At 39.3% G+C, this 22767-nt stretch overlaps 1 protein-coding gene across 4 annotated transcripts in view; it reads left to right on the top strand.

Moving 5' to 3' along the window:
* The window catches only part of PDE4D (phosphodiesterase 4D), a 600515-nt gene that overhangs the window by 484841 nt on the left and 92907 nt on the right, over positions 1–22767 (top strand). For all 4 annotated transcript variants that reach the window (XM_065045251.1, XM_065045250.1, XM_065045252.1 and 1 more), the window contains 4 exons: positions 2005–2196; positions 16569–16605; positions 20545–20618; positions 21795–21844. In XM_065045251.1, the coding sequence (XP_064901323.1) occupies positions 2005–2196; positions 16569–16605; positions 20545–20618; positions 21795–21844 (353 nt within the window). The remainder of the gene's footprint in view (positions 1–2004; positions 2197–16568; positions 16606–20544; positions 20619–21794; positions 21845–22767) is intronic.

Genomic DNA, 22767 nt, shown 5'->3' with positions numbered 1-22767 from the left:
TTTGATGTTTTATGGATTAAGCTTTGTTAGCTTGAGATTAATAATTTTGTGTAGTACTAGCAAATTTTAGGATACAGAAAAACTATTCAGGCATAGTCAAATGTAATCAAATTTGGGAAGAAGTGTATGTGTTAGGATTTATTGGCAGTGAATTGTTCTGAAAACTATGGTGAAAAGAGGATTGAATTGGTAAGCTCTCTTGAAGTTTAATACCATTTTCTGAATATTTAAAAAAAACCCCAATGCTTTTTACATTCAAACAGTGAAAGGTGAATACAAAATAAATAATATAGTCTGAAAGCAGCAGAAGTCCTGAAGTTCCAGGAATATGTGCAAAGTAACAGTGAAACAATGAAATAAAACAGGAAGCCAGGATCCATTCTCTGCCAGACAATGGGCATCTCTGCCGAAACAGGCAATACATGTTTATTTGATTAGTTCATTTAACAAAGATAAAAAGGCAATGGGAATGGTGTTGCTTCACTAAAACATTAGCAGCACCTTCCCTGCAACCTCAGGTCAATGGTAGATAACAGAAAGAAACAACGTAATGAAGAGTAGTGTGTACCTGCTGTGACACCTGTGCCAGGCTGAAGGCTAATCAGCAGCTGACATGCACTGTATGTTTTCTCTTCCGCTGTCATTAGATATTTTGAAAACCAGTGGGTGTCCTTCACATGAACACTTTTTTTTTTCAAAATTAGTACTTTAGATGGTTCTATTACAAATACATATTATGATGTTAACACTCATATTTGACAAGTCATATGAAAGATCCTCTGTTCATCCCTCATTCATAAATGCTGTAGCACTGTTATTTAAGTTCCCATTAGTGAGGAAAATGAGCCCAAGTACCTATAAAACAACATCTTATGTGCATCTTTCCTACTCTGCTGTAAAACTAAAATTGATCTTTGGTTTTAGAGACATAACCAATTAGGGAAAAAAAAGTCATCTTCCACTTCTGACTGGAAAAAAAGTGGTCCATCCCATCAGATGGAGACATAATCTTGCTAATCCACACATTTGTAACCTCTCAGATTGCATACCACAACACATCGCGTCTAAAATGGAGCCACATTCTCTGAAAAGGTTCTGTCTGGAACCAAATGCAGCTGTCGGGCTGCTAAGCAACACGTGTTGCCATGCGCACGTCCTCCCAGCACTGCCCACCCTGCGCTAGTTTCTAATTGGTGGCAGACCCCCATTCAAGGTCTTTGCACTGTTTTTCAAAGCTATTTGGGGAAACGTCATAGACTACCTGAAAGAGCATCTTCCCTCTCCTCTTTCTTTCTCTCCTCTTGCCATTCAGCCTCTCATGACGGCAGTGTTCCCTAGGAATTATAAGCCTGTTTACCACTCTTAGTACCAAATAGCTAGAAGTGCTGGATCTAAACTGTGTAGTTCAAAGACACAAATAGCTGCAGAGGTCATGCTGCTTGGCAGTGAGCAAAGAACTGATTTCTTGAATCTCTTTGTAAAATAGAAACTAATGCATGCAAACATGCCCAAGTACACACATACACCATAATCCCACCCCAGCACTTTGTTTATTGGGATAAGATGAAATATGTTCCTGAAATATTTGGGTAGTGACAAAATATTGGGTTGAGTACTCAATAATGAAAGAGGCCTCAGCTGCCTCAACAGTGGGAGACAAGATAATGAGAGTTCAGCTCAGGAAATATGGGGCCTGGGGAAGAACACAATGAAACATCATATTTTCTCAGGTGTGGAGATCATGGATACTCTGTGTGCAGAGAAACGTAAGACTTCCTGTATTCCTAATAGTGGTCGTTTTTTTCCTCTACCAGATTTCTTTCCCTTTAGGATTGTTCATTTTTGTTATCAGCAGTGTGCCTTCATTTTTCACTTAGTAGCTGTCTTTACTTCTCCATTATTATCAAGAAGTAATTATTAGTGATAAACTTGTCAAGAGTGTGTGTATTAATTTCAAAATTCTTATGTCAGTGGCATAAATATTTTTCTCTTTTCTTTTTGCAGTTTTGATGTAGACAATGGTACATCATCAGGACGAAGTCCCTTGGATCCCATGACAAGCCCTGGATCAGGGCTAATTCTTCAGGCAAATTTTGTCCACAGTCAACGTAGAGAGTCTTTCCTTTACCGGTCAGACAGTGACTATGATCTTTCTCCAAAGTCCATGTCTAGGAACTCCTCCATTGCTAGTGATATGTAAGTACATTATAAAATATTTATAGCCTATGTTTTGTCCTTTATTTTAAGATTTTTCCAGCAACAAGAAACGTATTTTGTAATCACTTGTGCTACTGAAGTCATGGAAAATTGTTTGTTTATTTCTTTAATTAAGCTTGTACATGTTTCTGCACTTTCTGAAATTAAGGATATTATAAGGGTGTATTTAATATGCTTTGTTAGTTTTGACAGAGTAGTGAAGACAGTCAGTACTGGTGTACCAAAACACTAAGCAGAGTTCTGATTTTCTAGCTATTAAGTTCTTTTCAAGAGAAGGAATACAAACTCAATTTCTGCTTCTTAATATTCTTAAGAAAAATATACTATCTATTTACACCAGGTATTTCTAGTTTTTTAGATAAAAGGTTTCCAGCTGGCAGCAATTAATAAATTCAAGAGAGGCAAAAATGATTTCAAATACCCTTTTAAATTAAAGGCTTAGTTAGTAAGCTTTGTGCCAAATTTTGTGACCGGTTTTGGTTGAGACAAAATGAGAAAGAAAAAGACCAATCAATCTTGTCTTGTCATAAGGAAAAATGTATTTCACTTGCAAATAGTGACGCCTTCTAGCAAATCTTGCTGTAACAGATAACCTTTCTTTCAGATGGACAATAGTGACAACAGTTTTTAATGTGGCACCTGAGCCAGGATACCATTTGGAAAGACTTTTACATTCTGGGGGGCACCCCAGGCCACTCTGTTGCTTAGATGAGTCATTTCAATTAAGAATTCAATTAGTGCTCCATCCTTGAACTCATAATCCACTTCTGCATTTCCTAGAATTCTGGGTAATATTTCAGTACATGGCAGTAAATTGGATAAACAATTGAATTACAGAGACACTGAGCACACTTCTTTTTTTCCTTTGGATATTTGTATTTATTCTTCCTTTCAAAATTTACTTAAGACAAATCTGCGTATAAAATTTATTTTATCTCACATCTGGTTAGATTTTCACAGGCTCCTGTCACAGAGGAACTGTTGTACTAAGCAGGTAAATACTGCTGCCACTGTTTAGAGTGGAAGCACATTAGGAAATGTAAAAGGAAAATTGTTTTAACCATGAAATATTATTAATGTATCAGTAAGCCTAATCATAATAAGCTTAATTATGTCACAGAAATTAAGTGAAAGAAAGCCAAGGAATGAAAGTGGGGAAAGTTTACAAAGATAGTGAGGGGAAAAGAAGAAAGGAAAGAAGGAAAGAGAGAGGGGAGAGTGAAAGAGAGAGAGAGAGAGAGAGAGGGGAAGGGGAAACGGGGAAAAGGGGAAAAGCGGAGGGGAGGGGAGGGGAGGGGATGGGAGGGGAGGGGAGGGGAGGGGAGGGGAGGGGAGGGGAGGGGAGGGGAGGGGAGGGGAGGGGAGGGGAGGGGAGGGGAGGGGAGGGGAGGGGAGGGGAGGGGAGGGGAGGGGAGGGGAGGAAGAAGCGAGGCGAGGCGGGGCGGGGCGGGGCGAGGCGAGGCGAGGCAAGGGATACCACAAATCTCTTTATATATGGTTTCAAGGAGAAACTGGATGTACTCGTGGAAGAGAAACTCACTGAAGGTTATTAAAATAGAGAAACCACTCTGGTTCAGGACATTGCTAAATGATGTGGAAGCTGGAAGAGTTGCCAGGGGAAGTATCACACAAATTTTAGATTACTCCCAAATTATCCTATTTCCCTTTTGCATCTATCTATATGCTTAATTTGAAGTTCTATGTGTTTCTTAAGCACAGGCAAAATATATTACACAACATACACATAATTCAAATAATGTAGATCAGTTAATTGTACATAACAGTTTAACTTAGTATCTCCTGATTCTTCAGCACTTGAGTTACCAATCTCAATATTTTATTTTCTAAAGCAAAATAGAAAGCAAAAGGCATTCATCGTTTATTTGGAAGGGGTATAACATAAAGATTTCTGGCATTTCCATTACTCTCAGATAGTGTGCTTACAATAATACATTCCACTTCAGTATCAGCAGATAAAACAGAAACAAGATTTTACTCAAATATGGGATGTCATGATCAAAGGCACCCAGTGGATGGCAGTGCTAAAGTACTGAATTCATTGTTCTGTCATTATTTATTATTTGTGCTGCTGCAGCATCTCTGAGCTCCAGCCAAGGAAGGCAATATGGTCATGCTCAAGTCTTTGCAAGCCCAAGATGAAACGATGGGGTCTGCCATGAAGAACTTAAAAGTTGAAGCATAAGATGATAATAGAGAGACTAATACAGTCAGATGCTGTCCACAAGAGAAGTTACAATGTGGGTCCCTATGCCCAGAGTAGTAAACCTCACAGAGCAAGTGAAGAGAGTTTAATTCAGTGAGGTGAGACAGAAAGGGACAGAAACATGGGCAGAGAAGGGTAAGTGGAACGTTTTTTAAAAAACAGAGAGACTAAAGTATATTTAAAAGTGAGGAGCCAGTTTAGCTAAGGAAAAGAATAAAAGATGGGATGAGTGCAAGGTTGCTCAGATGAGAGAAGGTTAGTGGGACAAATCTGGGTGCAGTTACGGCACTGAAAGAGGCAGAAAAAGCAGCTGCCTGGTAAAAAAATAAAGTAAAAATGAAAAGGGGTGCGAGTCAGTAACATTGTTTTCAATTTTCTCTTGGAAGAAATAGCGTGGTCCTAGTGAAGAAGAAAGGCAGAACAAGATATGATATGATATGATATGATATGATATGATATGATATGATATGATATGATATGATATGATAGACATGAAGAGGTAAGAAAAAGCCATTCAAGATTTTGAACGGGAGAGGCAGGTAGTTTAGACAGAAACATGTAAGGTCCAAGGCAGAAGAAGACAGATGCATTGTGAAGCTTGGCTATGGGAATTCCAGCATAGAGATGCAAGAGAAAGAGAAGTGAATGGGCAAGTCAGTAAGGGTAAGCAAGCCAATATGAGGCACTACAGGGCAGGATCTGTGATGAGAGACAGGAAAACAAGTTTAAAGGGGAGGAGAATAAAGAAAAGAAAACAACACTACAATCAAAGTCCTCAACAGCACTGTTGCAACACAGAGGAAAAAAGAAACAAGCTAGCTGAAAGATGAGCAAAATCATCAGTGTTGTACTGGAAGAATTGCCAGGTTTATGTTTGAAGACATCAGTGAAGCAGAGAGCTTTGAACATGGGTGTCTTGCAGAAGTGACCTGGTTACTTAATACTCACCTGTTGGAACTGTTGTAGCTGCTCAGAGCTTGCAAATGCAGAAAGAGGCAGCAGCAGTAACAATTTTTGTGTCTTTCTTGCTAAGGGATCACTGCTCTGATTAACAAAGCATGAGACAGAATTTGTAGAGAATCTCCATTTTAGCAAAAAGAGGTCCTAACCAGGTTAAAAAATTGATTCTTCAATGAAATCATTAGCACTCTCATGAACACCAAGAAAGAAGCCAATATGCAGTTCACCAGCTAGGGCAGAGACTATGTTTTAACTACCAGTCTAAAGGGAGAAGGGCATGTGTAGTCCCCCTGTGATACTGAAGAAGCAGACCAGAGTGTAGCAGACCAGATCAGAGGACCAAGACACTCTCAGTACAGAAGACTGTCCGAACTCCGCTGAGTCTTCTGAATGTATTATATCTAGGGGTAAAGGTGTGTGACAATAAGCACTCCTTAAGTCTACCCTTTTTGCATTTCCACAGAACACAGCTTGGAGGCAACATCCTGGTCTTTCCAGGACTTGGCCAGCTGAATATCACTCGGTAAAAAAAAAAGAGACTGGATAGGGAGTTTTATGGGCTTCTTTAGAGAGTCTCAGCACTGTTTCCTCAATCAGGGCCAATATCAGTATAAGCTCTAATTAGTATAATTACAGGAAATGTTCAAATTTCTGTTAAACCTTGCTTCTGTCTTTTAAGCACTAAAACACGCCAAGGAGTACTGACCATAGGGACCTGCAGGGTCGTTAGCTTGCTCATCTGCTAAATGTCCAAATAGTCACCAGTACAGCCATTCCCCAAACCAGCCAGCCTACTGCTATTCTGCCAATACCTTCCACAGATAGTATCATCCTTCTGCCAGTATCCCTGGTAAAACAAGTGTCAAGAGGATGCAATTTACTCCAGATTTTTTTTTCCCTAGAATTACAGTATTATCCTATCTTCTCCTAGAGGACGTGCTACTTTGTAGACGGTATTTGAATGTATCTGTAGACCTTGGCTCCACATTTACCAAAACAAAAACAAAAACAAAACCCCCTCTTTGAATAATAAAACCCAAATGTGAACTACTTGGGAACAAAGAGAACCTCTGTACTCTGATAAACATGGATACAGAGATTTGGATTGTTTTGTCAGGGTGAATTATGCTCTTCTTCAACAGCTGGAGAAATACTTGGGGTGAGGGGGTGTATTTTTTCCCAAAATAAATGTAATTTTGTGAAGAATAAAGAATAAGAGAATTATTCTGGCTGCAAAAATTACCTTAAATAAAGGGAAATTCCAAGGTAGGGAGATCCCTTATTTATCAGTGACTGGCAGGTCTAGTCTTGACCTGAAGCTGCAAACAAACTGAAATATCGCTGTAACTGACATGTGGAATAGCTGCCAGAGAAAAGAATTTTTGAGGTAAACTCACACACATTTTCCAGTTCTCGACAGTCTGCTTAACTTTTAAAAAACTGCACTGTATTCAATCTGAATCCGATTTACAAAGAGAATGTACTTTAAAGTAATGGGAAACAAAGATGGCAAACCTGGACAGTTAATACCATTCACCTGAGCCTTTACTATACCAGTAAAATAATGAAATGAAGATAAATTTTCTCATACAGAACAAGAAGCCTAACTACTAGTGATACAGCTTATTCCTCTATTTCTGAGCCAGAAAGGCCTGGAGTTATTCATAAAATACTGTGACTATGCATCTGAAGTTAGGGAGAAAAAAAAATGCTTTTCCCTGAAAGGTTCTGGCCAAGACTCTAGGAGAGCACAAAAGACATGTAGTTACTAAGCAGAGTTAATTGCACCTCAGGTTAACAAACTAGAAATAATTGCATTTTTTTCCAGGTAAACTACTGTTGAAATTTCTCACAGTTCATCAGATTCTTTTCTCAGAATCTGTGATATTACTATATGGAAGACCCCAAAAGATCTACCTAAACTTCAAAGTCCAGCCTACTTTAAAAAAATAGTTCAAGATGCATTTTCTATGTGTATTTCATCCTATAAACAATTTTTAATGAAAAAATGTAGTGAAGTGCTTGAGACATTTATTTGTCCATGGAAAGAAATGTACTTACATGGTTTTATCAAAAATAGGCCAATATTTTGCGTCATTTGTTTCACTTTTTTGTTCCTAAGACCTTTACATTGAATAAGTCTGCAGGTTGCAGCTTAAATTAAGCTAAATAATCAGTAAGTAATTTAAAATATTTTTGAGTTATAAAGAGAAGCATTTTGAAGAAAGACCACTGTGTCCTTTCCAGTTGCTTGGAACATTTTACAAATGGAATCTAAAACAAAGAGCTCAGTGATATCTGCTTTGCTTAGATTTAAGTAATAAGCTTGCACTAACTTCATTTGTTGATCAGTAAATGTTACACTGTAAACAAAAAGAAAATATTTTCACATTGAGAAGGATTCATTCAATCTGTTTTTTAATTCAGATTATTCTAAGGTATTCTAATATGCATTTATATGGTTATTGAATCGGGATTTTTTTGGTGAAATACAGATTGATTTTATCTTATATTCAGACAACACAGAATCATAATCCGAATGCTAAAACCTAATGATTTTCCAAATTATGTGTGTTAAACACATCATTTCCCCTTCACTTTTAACATATCAGGCTTTTTTATTACCCTTCACTGGCAATAATGGGTGTTTGAAACAAAATGGCAAGTTACTGTTCCTATGCTAAACAAAACAGACTGAATTCCTAAACCCCTTCAGTCAAAGGTGTGATGTTATTAAAAACACGGTACCAAAACCAATCCTTAGCTGGGATTTCAGCTGAATCACATCACCACTCACTTCTAGGCTTGCTGCAGTGGAGGGGAGAGAGCGTGGGTGTGTTTTGTGTGTGCCCATGTGTGCATGAGATATTGAAGGATGGGAGCAGTGTGGAGAAAGGGACCTTTGTGAAGAGGGACTCAGATGTTTTGGGGGATGTCTCTTAGACTGGTTTTCTAGCCCAGTCATCACTTACATGCACAGTCTGAATTTATTACACAACCCAGAAGAACATTAGTTCTTATTTCATCCCTCAGGGCACAAAGAACACTCTGTATGCTTGCTAATGTTGTGTTAGCTGTAGAGTTTGTTCCTTGAAAATGGACAGTCTGAAATTCTAATGTGTTTGCCTTGTTTTTGTTCAAGTCTTCTTAGATACGTACATTTAAGGGCCTTCGAATATGGTTAAGGGACCCTTTTTTCTAAATCTTGAAGCTGAGACAATTTTCCCGTGGCTGGCTGAGAGCAAGCTCACTCAGGCTGGGTAGTTACCTTAAGCAGGTGCTGTTCTCAGCAGCTCTGCCCTCATTTCTTTGAGAAATCTTTCAGCCTGTATCAGCAGGAGATTCACAGGGAAACTCACGTATTCTTATTATTCAGAAGTAACACAATCATATCAGTTCTCAACACTTAAGCGTAAGGGGTAGGGACAAGCAAGTAAGCAAATATCTCCTGCTTAAAAAGGAAAGGCTGAGGGAGCTGGGTTTCTTGAGCTTGGAGAAGAGAAGACTGAGGGGTGACCTCATTAATGTTTATAAATAATGGTTGAGTGTCAGGAGGATAGAGCCAGGCTCTTCTCAGTGACAACCAAGGATAAGACAAGGGGCAGTGGGTGCAAACTGGAACACAGGAGTTTCCACTTAAATATGAGAAGAAACTTCTTCACAGTGAGGGTGACAGAACACTGGAACAGCCTGCCTAGGGAGGTTGTGGAATATTCAAAACCCACCTGGATAGAATCCTGTGTAATCTGATCCAGATGTTCCTGCTCTGACTGGAGAATTGGACTTTCCAGGTCCCTTCCAATCCCTAACATCCTGTGATTCTGTGTGAATGGTGGATGACTCTGAGCAACTGGCCTGCATTAATTCTGACAGAGAATTATTCAGTCCTAAAGATAAACAGAAAATGGACTTGCCAGACTGTTTCACTGGCATAGGTGATACAGTAGTCTGGTTGAGAGTCACTGAGGCAATGGCAAGGGAAAAGAAGCTACAGCAGTGCAGCAGTTTGGTTTATGTGTTAAAGGACGGGCTAGTGTAAGCCAGAGGCTGTAAGACTTTGAACCAGAAAAGAGCTGAACTAAATCAGAAGAGTCCAGAACAATTCAGCAGTGTTATTGCTGGACTGCTCATACAACACAAATTATATTTTAGCTCTAAGCAAGGCTGTCAAAGAAACAAGCATCAGTGACTAAAGGATAGGTTTGTTTTCTGCCGGAGTTAGAGAAAATTAGTGAGTGGGTGTGCACACATTAGTGGAAGCGATCAAGTTAGTGCAGCTTAATGAGTTACTATTAATCAGTTTTGATTGGATTAGCTAACACACATAAACTCTTAGCTTGTTGCAAATAAAAGTAAAATGTATTACCTTGAACTGCTTTTACACAGTATCACAGTATCACAGTATGTTTGGGATTGGAAGGGACCTCAAAAGATCATCTAGTCCAATCGCCCTGCTTGGAGCAGGAACGCCTAGGTGAGGTTGCACAGAAACATGTCCAGGTGGGTTTTGAATGTCTGCAGAGAAGGAGACTCCACAACCTCCCTGGGCAGCCTGTTCCAGTGCTCTGTCACCCTCACTGAGAAGAAGTTTTTTCTCAAATTTAAGCGGAACCTCTTGTGCTCCAGCTTGATCCCATTACCCCTTGTCCTATCATTGTTGGCCACCGAGAAGAGCCTGGCTCCATCCTCATGGCACTCACCCTTTATATATTTATAAACATTAATGAGGTCCCCCCTTAGTCTCCTCTTCTCCAAACTAAAGAGCCCCAGCTCCCTCAGCCTTTCTTCATAAGGGAGGTGCTCCACTCCCTTAATCATCTTGGTTGCCCTACGCTGGACCCTCTCCAGCAGTTCCCTGTCCTTCTTGAACTGAGGGGCCCAGAACTGGACACAATATTCCACGTGCGGTCACACCAGGGCAGAGTAGAAGGGAAGGAGAACCTCTCTTGACCTACTAACCATCCCCCTTCTAATACGCCCCAGGATGCCATAGGCCTTCCTGGCCACAAGGGCACAGTGCTGGCTCATGGTCATCCTGCTGTCTACCAGGACCCCCAGGTCCCTTTCCCCTACGCTGCTCTCCAATAGGTTGTTCCCCAGTTTACACTGGATCCTGGGGTTGTTCCTGCCTGGATGCAAGACTACACTTTCCCGTTATATTTCATCAAATTTCTCCGTGCCCAACTCTCCAGCCTGTCCAGGTCCCGCTGGATGGCAGCACAGTCTTCTGGCGTGTCAGCCACTCCTTCCAGCTTGGTATCATCAGCAAACTTGCTGACAGCACACTCCAGTCCCTCTTCCAAGTCGTTGATGAATATATTGAATAGTACTGGCCGCAGTACTGACCCGGGAGGGACTCCACTAGATACAGCCCTCCAACTAGACTCTGCCCCATTGATCACAACTCTCTGGCTTCTTCCTTTCAGACAGTTCACAGCCCACCTCACTACCCAATCGTCCAGACCGCACTCCCTCAGTTTAGCAGTGACGATGCTGTGGGAGACCATGTCAAATGCGTTACTGAAATCAAGGTAGACCACATCCACCGCTATGCCATCATCTATCCACCTCGTTATGTCCTCATAAAAGGCCATGACGTAGGTCAAGCGTGACTTTCCCTTGGTGAAGCCATGTTGACTGCTCCTAGTGACCCTCTTATCCTTGATATGCCTTGAGATGGGAGAAAGGATAAGTTGTTCCATCACCTTCCCAGGGACAGAGGAGATGCTGACCAGTCTATAGTTACCCAGGTCCTCCTTCTTGCCCTTTTTGAAGACTGGAGTGACATTTGCTTTCCTCCAGTCCTCAGGCACCTCTCCCATTCCCCACAACTTACTAAAGATGATGGAGAGTGGCCTAGCAATGACCTCAGCCAGCTCCTGTGCATCCTGTCAGGACCTATGGATTTATAGATGTCCAGATTGCTTAACTGGTCCTTAACCCAGTCCTCATCAACTAAGGCAAACTCCTCCATTGTCCTGACTCCCTCTGGGGCCTCAGGGGTGCGGGGCTTCTCAGGACAGCCTCCGGCAGAGTAGACAGTGAGAAAGAAGGCATTCAGTAACTCTGCCTTCGCTGTATCTTCTGTCACCATAGCACCTACCTCATTCATCAGTGGGCCTACATTGCCTTAAGTGTTAGTTTTATCTGCGGTATATTTGAAGAAGCTCTTTCTGTTGTCCTTGACCCCTCTCACCACGTTTAATTATAAGGAGGCTTTAGCTTTCCTAATTGCCTCCCTACATCCTCTGACAACAGCGTTGTATTCTTCCGAAGTGGCCAGCCCCTCCTTCCATGATCTGTAAACTCTCCTCTTCCACTTGCGTTTGCCCAGCAGTTCCCCAAACAGGTCTCCTGACTCCCTTCCTTGACTTCCAGCATGTCAGGATGCTCTGATCCTGAGCTTGGTAAGAACAATCCCTGAACACTAACCAACTATCTTTGGCCCCTTCACCTACAAGCAGCCTTGCCCATAGGATTTCCCCTAACAAATACTTGAAAAGGCCCAAGTTTGCCCTGTTGAAGTCCAGGATTGCAATTCTGCTTGCTATTCTGTTCCTGCCACATGAGATCCTGAACTCCACCATTTCATGGTCACTGCAACTAAGGCAGCCCTCAATCTTTATCACTTCAACCAGACCCCGCTTGTTAGTGCAGATGAGATCCATCAGGACTCCTCTCCTAGTTGGCTTCTCCACCGTTTGCATCAGGAAGTTATTATCATCAATGCACTGGAGGAACCTCCTGGACTGTGGCTGTCTGGCTGAGTAGTCCTTCCAGCAAACATCAGGGTAGTTAAAATCTCCCACAACAACCAGGACCTGTGATTGTGAGGGTGCTGTCAGCTGTCTGTAGAAGGCCTCATCAGCTTCCTCATCCCTGTCTATTACAGGGTGGCCTGTAATAGACACACATAACAGTATCACCCCTGCCAGCCTGCCCCTTAATTCTCACCCACAGACTCTCAGCTTGCTCCTCATCCACCTCTGGACAGTGCTCAATACATTGTAGTTGCTCTCTCACGTAAAGAGCAACTCCACCACCTCGCGTTGCTGGCCTGTCTTTCCTGAGAAGGACACAGCCATTCATGACCACATTCCAGTCGTGTGTGCTTAGTTTGTTAATATGAGTCCTCAAGATCACTCATTTAATATTCTTCATGTATGACTAGAAAGACTTAATCTGAGTTTACTGTGGTCTCTACAGAGACAAAACCTACTCAAGACTTTCCCTGCAAAGATCCACACTGGTAAGAGTACACTCACATTTCTGGTGGTCTCAAAGGTCTGTGACTCTCTTCTTCTTCATGGATGTCTTGACTTTTTCTGACCACATTAAAAAAACATCCTCTCCTTTTTAACTCTATCCTAGCAGGTCTGAAGAGTGTCTCTCTAGCTACTCCTCTTAGTAGATTATTATATTAAATTATCTCAACCTAATTGAGAAATAAACGTTATGCAGTCACCCTGTCTATCCTTGTGTTAATCTTCCTCTCTGTTTCTTTGCCTGCCCATGCATGCATCTCTAAGTTCTTTTTTTAGTGGCGGCAAAATTAATTACTGTCCTTTCATTGGGGTAGAAGAGACAAATTAATGCCAGTCTTGAGAAAGGAAACAAAATTTTTGTACTTTTTATTTGGTAACAGTCAGATGAAGATGTTCATCTAACTTCTGATTTAGCTTAGCCTTTAATCTCTTCTGCAGGGTGGGTACCATGATAGGTTTTATGGGGTAAGTTCAAGTATGTCCTACAGGAAAGGTTAAGAATGAAAACCCAGAAAATTTGCAGAAGGCTGAGCTGTATCACTTTGACATGGTAAATAACTTGTGATGCATTATATAACCTTTGGCCTGCTAATGGAAATCTGGCCTGTGTTTTATGCAGCAGCAATACATCTCATGTGGACTGCTGTGTGCTTTAGCAGTCTTTTTTTGGTGGTGGTAGATTTGATCATTTTAAATTTGTTAAAATTATTCTGTTAAAATTATTCTGCTCTGTTAAAATTATTCTGCTTTCAAATCTGTCTTCCCTTTGAAAAATGAAGGCATGAATAAGTATGCCAGGGATTCTAGTTAACAGAGTCTAACACTGATGTGAACAATTTCTTCTGACCTTAAAGGTTAACAGTTCTGTCTATATTTAGAAGCTTATGATATATTGCACGGGTTTTACACTCCCTCTCCTTGCTTCTGTATATAGATGTGTGGCACTATTCTGTCCAGAATCCAGACAGAATCGTGTATCAGCTTCTGTATCATCTGAAAACAGCAGAATAATCATACATTGTAGTGTTTACCACACCCCAGTACACTGTGGATCGATGACACTTTGATTGAATCATATGTTCTTGCTCTTTTATATAAAAGAAAAGCCACAGCTGCTTTAGACTCACCTGCTTGCTTTTTGAGCACTCTCACCTTTTACAGATTGCCTGGCCCAATGTGAATTACAGATCATGCACCACACTATGCAATTGCTTTACTGTTCAAGTGGGTCTGGTCTATGCTAAATTGCTTTGTGAAAGTTGTGGATATCTGTACTTTCAGTATCACATTTTCACTAAAAATAATGATAATTTCTGGAATTGTTGCTTCTGACACAAGGAACATTTGAAAAGTGAAAATTAAATCCTGAGTTGATTTCAGTGCATAAAATTAATACTTTGTAATACCTTCTCTAGAAAATAACAAGCTACACTATTTTATCAGTGTTCTCCAATGAAATGCAGTCCAGCAAGAGATCAAGAAGAATGACGTTTGAAAATTGGAGGAGGGTGGTAATGCTATTTTATAGAAAAGAAAAAGGGAACCTTCTGAGCAGAAATCCCAGAAACATATATCTGTTGCCTCTTAAAAGTGCATCAGCATTCAAGGGGTGACAAACAGGGGCACTGAATGGGAGGAAGAGCAAGAAAGTACCACTTCCAGTAGGGAAGCCCACAGGAGATGGTTAGAAAAAGGACCATCCTATTTTCCTGTTTTTGCCAATCTGCACTTTGACAGCTAAAAACTATATTGTAACAGTTGCCTGGGAATTTGAAGCACTCTTGGATATTTTGTGAATTTGTGTCATACGTTGGGCATTCAGAGTGTTTGCCATTGACAGATAGCTGTGGTGCTTGAAAGAATTAGCTCTACTCTATCTGCCTTATTTGGAGGTGGCAACAATTTAATTCTTTTGTTCTTGTCCAGTGCTACTGCTATTTGTAAAACTTTTCATCTCCAGGATTCCGCTTCTTCATAATTCTAAATGTGGGAATTAAACTAGATCAGTAAAAAAAAAAAAAAAAAAAGCAGCCAGAGGGGCTACATATCAATTTTACATCTTGTCTGTGCAAACTCTGGTTGCTTAGAAAACACACCTATTGCTAAGAATTTGCTCAACCTTTTGTTTGCTTCTTTTGCCTAAAGTACCTGAGAAACAGATAAAGTGGGGAGGCTTGAGGAAGACTGGCAAATAATTTACTTGAAGCTCTGGGCTCTTCCATCTTTGCAGAAATCATTCAGATGACTAATAATGCAGGATTCCCTGTCTACCGAACTGTGCATCTTTCAAGTGTCAAAACAGAACAGAAAATGGATTAGCTATATGCAAACAGTAAAAATACTCATTAAGCAATTCTGATTCAGAAATGATAGTCTAGGGCATTTCCTGATATTTTCATGACCCAACAAAAACATGAAGAGGTACTAAACCCAGCTGGTCATTACCTGCGTTATTAATGCTCTGGGCTGCTTGACAATGTCTGTAATAATTGATTTGATTTGGGTTCATTGGACAATTAAAGCCTCCATGTTTCTTCCACAGTGCCATGTTTCATCTGGCTGGGTGTGAGGATCAGGTTTAAATGCTTTCCAGCCAGGCTAGGACTGTGGTTTCACCTGACACAACACCTTATTCCAACCACTCCTGCCAAGATGCTGCTAAAAGTTCAGACTTCTTCCACAGAGTCTGCAAACCCCCGTTTTTTTTATTACAACTAACAGGAATAAAGGGGTGGTAAAGAAAACAGCTATGTGGATATTAAGCATTATGATAATTTTGAAGACTGGTGAAGTTTGTTTCATTCTTACAGGCTCTCCGGTTGTGCTTACTGCTTTTTTATTAGGTCTTGCAACACCTGCAAAAACATTACTGTCTTGTGGGCAGTACATAAATTATAAGAATGATGAAATCATATTTCTCCACTTTCAGAAATACTTTTTCTGATTAGATTTTTGTGGACTTGAAATCCATTGTTAAATATTCGTATTTTGTGCTTACACTTAAATAATACTAAAATACATTAAACCAATGGTAATTTCTGCTGAAAGCTGCAACTTGTAGCTAATCACAATAAATTCATTGCAGGAAAATACAGGGAAATTAAAAACAGAGTCATATTGGATTTTTGTCTTTGGAAAACTTCTTTTCATCTTGATTGCTGCCATATACTGGATATGATAACTAAAAACTCCATGTTTTCCTTATCTCCATGGTCCCCTGGAGAGGTCTGACTCCATATCCTCACTGCTACAGGTGCTACTCTTCAGATCAACAGCCCTTCATCTTGTATTTACAAGGCACTATTTTTTTGAAAACATTTCAAGTGTCAGCTTTTGGTGCTAAAGCGAGGGAACCCCTATTTCCTTCTTCCCTTCCTTCTCCTTGGCAGTGCATCATCCCAGCACCCCATGATGTGGGTGAGATTACCACAGCAACAGCACACACTCGGTCACACCCCCTATAGCTATAGAGCTGTGACTCAGTTTGAAAGTTTTACTAGGTTTTTGTTTGTCTGCAAGGTGCTTCCCAGCCATCTGCAGTTACCTGTCCAGTGCTCACAAACCTGCTGGTAAACCTCAGTGGGGTCACTTTTGGTATTTTCACCTCCATTCTTCGGGATGAAATCTCTGCAGATGATCCTGGGTGGTCGATCACCTGCGCAAGTCTGCAGCACAGAAACCAGCTGGTTCATCAACCATCCTATAGACATGCCAGGTAGTTGGGCAATAACTAAGTTGATATTTACTTTTCAAAGGATATGTAAAGCAGTGCTAGTGAGTAACAAGTGAAGAATAAAACTGGAGTTACCTACAGTGCATCGTAAAACCTGATTTTGTTTCTGTTACAGCAGTGAGATAAGTTTTCTGTAATACCTAACTTACAACTCTGCTCTTTTTTTCAGACATGGAGATGACTTGATTGTAACACCATTTGCTCAGGTAGGCACAATTTTGCAATATTTCTCACATGATCTTTCAACTTAAAGGCCAAATGCCAAGCCAGTTGTTTTCCTTTGTTAATATTATATAAGTTATGGTTGCTTGAAGCAGCAGAATAATATCTAAACAGAAAGTCATAAACCTTCACTCTGTTATCTGTATCTCTCTTTTCTAGTGCTTATCTTATATTGATTATCTTATATTGATTATCTGAAATGTTGCAGTGCAACAACACAATGAACACCTTCGACTGATGTCTTTTTAAGTACTGTAGCAGTCATGATGAAGACAAATCTGTGCTCTCTGTTATTCTCCTGCTCTTTATAATTACAATTTCTCCATTTGAACGTCTTTTATGCTTTCAATACAAGGTAATTTGTAGATGCAAGTTTTACCCAGAATACTAATGTTCCTTTAGAAAACCATCTCTACTTATTTGTTTGTTTGTTTGTTCAATTCAGATTCTGTTTTCTGAAATAGAATATAAACTCAACATTCTATATAATTTAGATCAAAACCCCACAGTTGTTAGCAATATACCTATCTTGTTAGGTATGAAAATTTAACATTTATATTCCTTGAACTCATGATAGATTTTGCTCTATAATAGAAGTGAAAATTAACTCAGTATAACTACAGGGGGGAAAAGAAATCTAGAACCCATGTGTGATTGAAGGTGTATGAAAAGGGAAAGGTTGAGTCACAGGGCAGTCTCAAAAAAAGAATATGTCAAACCTCAGTCTGAATATGCAGGTTGCTTTGGTCTAATGATCAGTTGTCAAAACAATATTAATTTAATAGGTTATTTTAGATTTAATTATATTTTAAACAGATACAGTGTTTTTAAAACACTGTCTTATCAAATCTTTAATATGAAAGATACCTTCATCTTTTATTAGTAGATAAACTATTAAGCCAGGGCCTTTTCTAAAAGTACTTCGAGATCTCTCAAATATACTTCAACAAGAATGGAAAAGATTACAGGAAAAACAAGAGGAAAAATAAGTAAAACCACTTCTGGTTTTAGTTCCTCAGGAAACATCAAAACTCTAACTCTAGGGGACAGAAAACACGCAAAATATATGGTGGTCAAGCAATCCAATAATATCTACAATAGTTGATTTCATGTTCATTGTCATCTGAATTTTTGTTACAAATTACACCACATAAATAAAACAGGTTATAGTATGCCTAGAAAAACAGAAAATATTACATCCCATTTATAGATATTTTTTTCCTGGGAAAAAACACCCTGTTTGTTTTAACAGTGGTTTCATATTCCTGTTGGTGTTGATGGACATGCTGCAGCAATTAAAGCAGGAACAGCTGAATGTTGTTGCTACTTGCACCAAGGTTCCCTAATGGACTATTTGAGAGCTTTTAGTAATTCAGTGCAAAACCCTGTTAGCAGTGGTTTAAATCAACCTGTTTTCATTTGCACTGAACAGGAGAAAGAGCACTCACAAGGGTGAGTTATCACGTCATATTCCCTGACACAAGGGCAATTGAGATGCAGTTGAGAGAGTGTGCCTAATAGAGGGGAAGTGACATCTGATTAGACTCTTAGGAAAAACGTAGCCATTATCTAAAAATGATTTGAATATGCAAAATCCCATTTCCCAATGGGGCCTGCCTACAGACTGCATCTGTAGCCAAGCACAGGGCCCACCCCTCTGAGTTACGTTAGCAGTCTAGGACCTCACTCAGGACTTCACAAATTGGATCCCACATGACCGTACAATGTCTATACATCAGACAGGCCACCCTTGTAATGTCTTCCTAGAGCAATGTTTCATCATGTAGCTGCATTTTGTCTTGCAAACAGCCAGAGCACCATTTTAATCCATCCAGGGCTTCCTGGTGGTAGTATATCATGGCATGAGGAACACATGTTCCAGTTATTTCAAATTGTCTGTATATTCTTCAGTTGATCAGGCTTGTTTCATCTGATTATGAGCCACCTCATGGTAATAGTTCCAATTTTAGAATTTCAGTTACTATTCAGCACATCACCATGGCAGTGTGGCTGCATTTGTTAACTGGAAGCAGGGTGGCATGCTGTGTTCCCCACATAGAATATAACCCTAGGACAAGATAATTTACTATTTTTACCAAAATGGAATTTTGTAAGTTAAGATTAAAATAGTCTATCACAATGATATTATTAGTTGCACTTCCCTATATTGTCATATACAGCAAGTGCTGTAATATTTTTTAGAATTTCTCTTTTCAAAATGAAATAGTTCGAGTGATTTGAAATTTAAGGACCAATTCTGTAGTTATTTTTATCATCAAGAAGGTTTTAATTCACTTGCAAATTTTTGTATATAACTTGATTTTGAAAACAGTATTATTTACTTAAGGATTAAACCTTAAGAGGTTTGCAGGGGACTGTTGCTTTTTGCTTACAAATCTAACTCTAGAAACATTAAGCACAAGTGGAATCTCTGTGGATAGAGAAACTGTCACTTAAAGCAAATTGCAATGAAAAATTTAATTGTTTTAAGTACTTATAATATAATAGACTTATAAATATTAATGCCTTTATAGAAAAAATAAAGTTGTTTAGCTCCACTGTAGCCAATGTTTTTGCTGACACTTTCACATTCATTGCTATGTATGTGAAGATGCCTTGCACTTGCAGAAACTTTCAAAATATGTGCTTATTTGCTAAAGCAGCTGGGATGCTGGACGGATGCTGAACAGTTCACCCCTGGACCTACAAAAGTGATCTCACCTGCCAGAAGAACAAATAGAAGGACATATAAACCAAACATTCAAGCCTCTATTTCCTGAAAAAAGGAGAGATTAATAATTTCAGACAATGGAAATATTTAGTCAATGTGCATAGTGATGAGCACGATAGAGAGACTCCCTTGTAGGTCTTCAGGGACCCGAGCATGGGTCCAGACAGGCTATTTAGCCTCCACTCACAACTGGCCCTGTACATTTCTTTTCCCTTCTTGACTTGGACCTCTGGAACCCAAATTCTCATTTTCACCTCTGTTTTCCCAAGGACAGGTTCACCAGGGAACCAGCCTAGCTGAGGCTGAGAGACAACAATGGGCAATTCCTGCAAAGACACACCAGTGATTAGTGTCTGTCTCCTCCCATTCCCTCTTTGGTTCCAAATGACTCGTGGTTCCTCTCTGAAGTCAGCTGAACTGCCTCTCCCTACTCAGAGAGGTGCCTCTTATTATCCTTACACGGTACAACACTTGTGTTTAACCAAATGCCTTCAGAAGAGAGTGCCTACACCAGTTATAACAAGAAGACACACTTCTACTGCCTCCATTAGCTGCTGTCTTGCCTGAAATTAGGTTCAGAAAATAAGTAGTTAATTTATGTCATCTTTCCCAATGTGCAAAGCTTGTAAGAGCCAAAGACGTTGCTCAGATGATACCTTCCTCTTACTCTGGCCTTCTCTGCCACATCCCCAAATCAACCGCACCCCTTAAAGCAGCCACTTTTATTTTTCCTGGCAGTCTAGACAATCTCATTCCCTTTGTTCTTTGAGGTTTGTGGGGGCTGAAGCACAAATGGAAAAATCTGTAATCATGTCTAACGCATGAAGTATTAGGCTTCAATGGGCTATTATGTTCCAAACACAAATGCTTTTATGGTCATTTTAAAGAACTAAGTAGCATTCTGTGAAAAACTTTCCTCCTCTTCAAGTACGTCTGCCTTTAAACAAATAATGAGTTGTTTAAGAAAAAAAAAAAAAAAGAAAAAAGAAAAAAAAAAGAAATAAACTATTGCCCTTGTATTACAGGCACGTTATTGTTAAATAACAGTCAAATACTTCGGACAAACTAACACTGGAAACCTTGTATGGTTGTTTTGCAATTTCTTTTCCTTTTTCTTTCAGTACAGTGGAGTGGAGATAAATCAGTCTCACCTGTGCAGAAATTTAGACTGAAACCATTTTGTCTGTTCCAGGTGCTGGCCAGCCTGCGTACTGTACGGAATAACTTTGCTGCATTAACCAATTTACAAGATCGGGCACCCAGCAAGTGAGTGTCAATTTTTGGCCACCGGATTTTCAGAATGGTAGTTTTTAAATGTAAACTAAGAAAAACAATTAGATGTTACGGATTTCAGTCTGTTCCACCAAACCTGCATAAAACATGTGGATGAGTAATGAGTTTATTAATCTCTGATACAACAGCCCCCTTGCCTACTAATTGCTCTTGCATTGCTGTCTTTGCATAAACTTGGAGTGGTGTTTTGCAATGCATTTGGTTTTCAATAAATTAGTCATATGTCAAAGATCATTCAAAGATGATCACTGAGGCAGAATCTGAGTCTTGCAAATGAATCAAAGTGAGCAGACAGCTACACTCATTGTGAGCTGCTGGCATGATCTGAACCTAGAACTCTGCCTAACTCATCCAAGATAATGGCATCCCACTTATCCACAGTAGGTCATGATTATAAATATGATCTTTCTCCAATCGTGTTACCGCGTCACAGTTAACATTAACGTTAGTTACACTGGCAAATTTTGTAGTGGAGTAATTTCCCTCACCCAAAATGTGCAAATATACGTCTCTAGAACTTAGAAGTAATTAGCATTCCAAAGACAGCTGCCTACCATTGCATATGCAGTGCCAGTAAGATATATTTCTAGCCCCCTTGGTTGGAATATGCAGATCCTGTGTGGCCCCTGCTTGTAGTTGTCCACACTTCCCTGTGCAGCCGTGTCAGTCCAGCAATTTCTAGCTTTCTTCAATGGGCAAAAACAGTCCACTGAACTGTTTGACCTGAAGATTATTGTGAAAGGTATATGCAAAATAATGTGTGAAAAATAATTTTAAAAATCTTTCAGATCAGAGATCATGGAAATTGTAAGCCCTGTTAGCATAGTGATAACTATGTGTATAAATCAAACTTCAAGCTATGTATAAGCTCTAGGAATGATTCAGTAGGTTTTTAATGCATTTGTAAGTTCCTAAAACATTCTTCTCTTGAAGTTCTCAGTCTGCAGAGAGGTTTCAGGGTCAGTTGTGAATTCCCTTCTACAATAGAAAGAAATATCTGTTCTAAATGAACTTCTTCTTTGGCAATGTCAGGGTATTCCAGTCCCAAATAATTTTCTGAGGAAATGTGTTTTCTATATTGTATTGTTCGGTGATTCAGTCATCTGTGAGTTTCTCAGGCCTATAACTTTTTTTTTTCCTTTTAAACAGACGATCACCAATGTGTAACCAACCATCCATTAACAAAGCAACTATAACAGGTAAGAAGAACTAATATCACTAAAATTCCTCTGTCACAGGTTTCTGAACTTAATACTGATTTATAAAAAGTCTCACTGAGACCTGCGTTTTATAATAATAACCTTATGTTGTTTCATATCCTTATATCTGTATCATTAAAGAGGATTTGAGTCATGTGGTGACTCTAATTGGTGACTTTTGGTGTTGTATCATGTTAGCGTTCTGATTTCTGTCTTATTATACTGGTTTTAATTCAAGTTCTTTCCCATTTTTTTCCTTATATACCAGCGTGTGACCATGTCTTGATTAGCTTCATTAGTAACTTTTTGCAATGAAATGTAGTAGATAGTCATGGAGTTCTGTAGCTATAGTGAGGTGAAGTCTTTCTATTACAAGCCCTCAGGAAATGAGAAGAAATTTTCTAAACTGACTTTTCTGATTTAGGACAGTAAATTCTATAATATTTGTAGGTGTGTAAGAGAAAAATAATTCATTTGTAAAATACACTATTATTTCTAAAGAAACATTAGCTTGAAAACAGGACCGGCATTGTAAGCTATATGAGTGCTTTTGAAAATTTTACCCTGCGGCATTTTAGTTATTATTATGGCAACTGTGTCTTTCATATCTTTATGGGAACATACTTTGTTTGACCTCGTATTTTTTAAGTCATTTTAATCCATGTGTTCTTACACTGTGTAATTTTCCAAGTAGTTACATTCTCTATGTTGCATTGGCAGAAAGAAAAAGCATTTGCTTTGCCTCTTTGATTAAAGCATACAGACACTTATTAAACAGACAGTTTATCATTTAAACCAAAATCTTAATGTTTCCAGAATTTTCAAAATAGCTCTTTTAATTATATAATAGCTTTGTAACTCAAGGAAGAAATGGTACTTCAGCACTTTTGCGGAGAGAAGTGTGGCTTTGTCATGATCAATAC

The sequence above is a fragment of the Columba livia genome, chromosome Z (genome assembly GCF_036013475.1).
Source record: "Columba livia isolate bColLiv1 breed racing homer chromosome Z, bColLiv1.pat.W.v2, whole genome shotgun sequence".
Taxonomy (NCBI): domain Eukaryota; kingdom Metazoa; phylum Chordata; class Aves; order Columbiformes; family Columbidae; genus Columba; species Columba livia.
The sequence above is the reverse complement of the archived record's forward strand: the minus strand, read 5'-3'. Positions and strand labels throughout refer to the sequence as shown.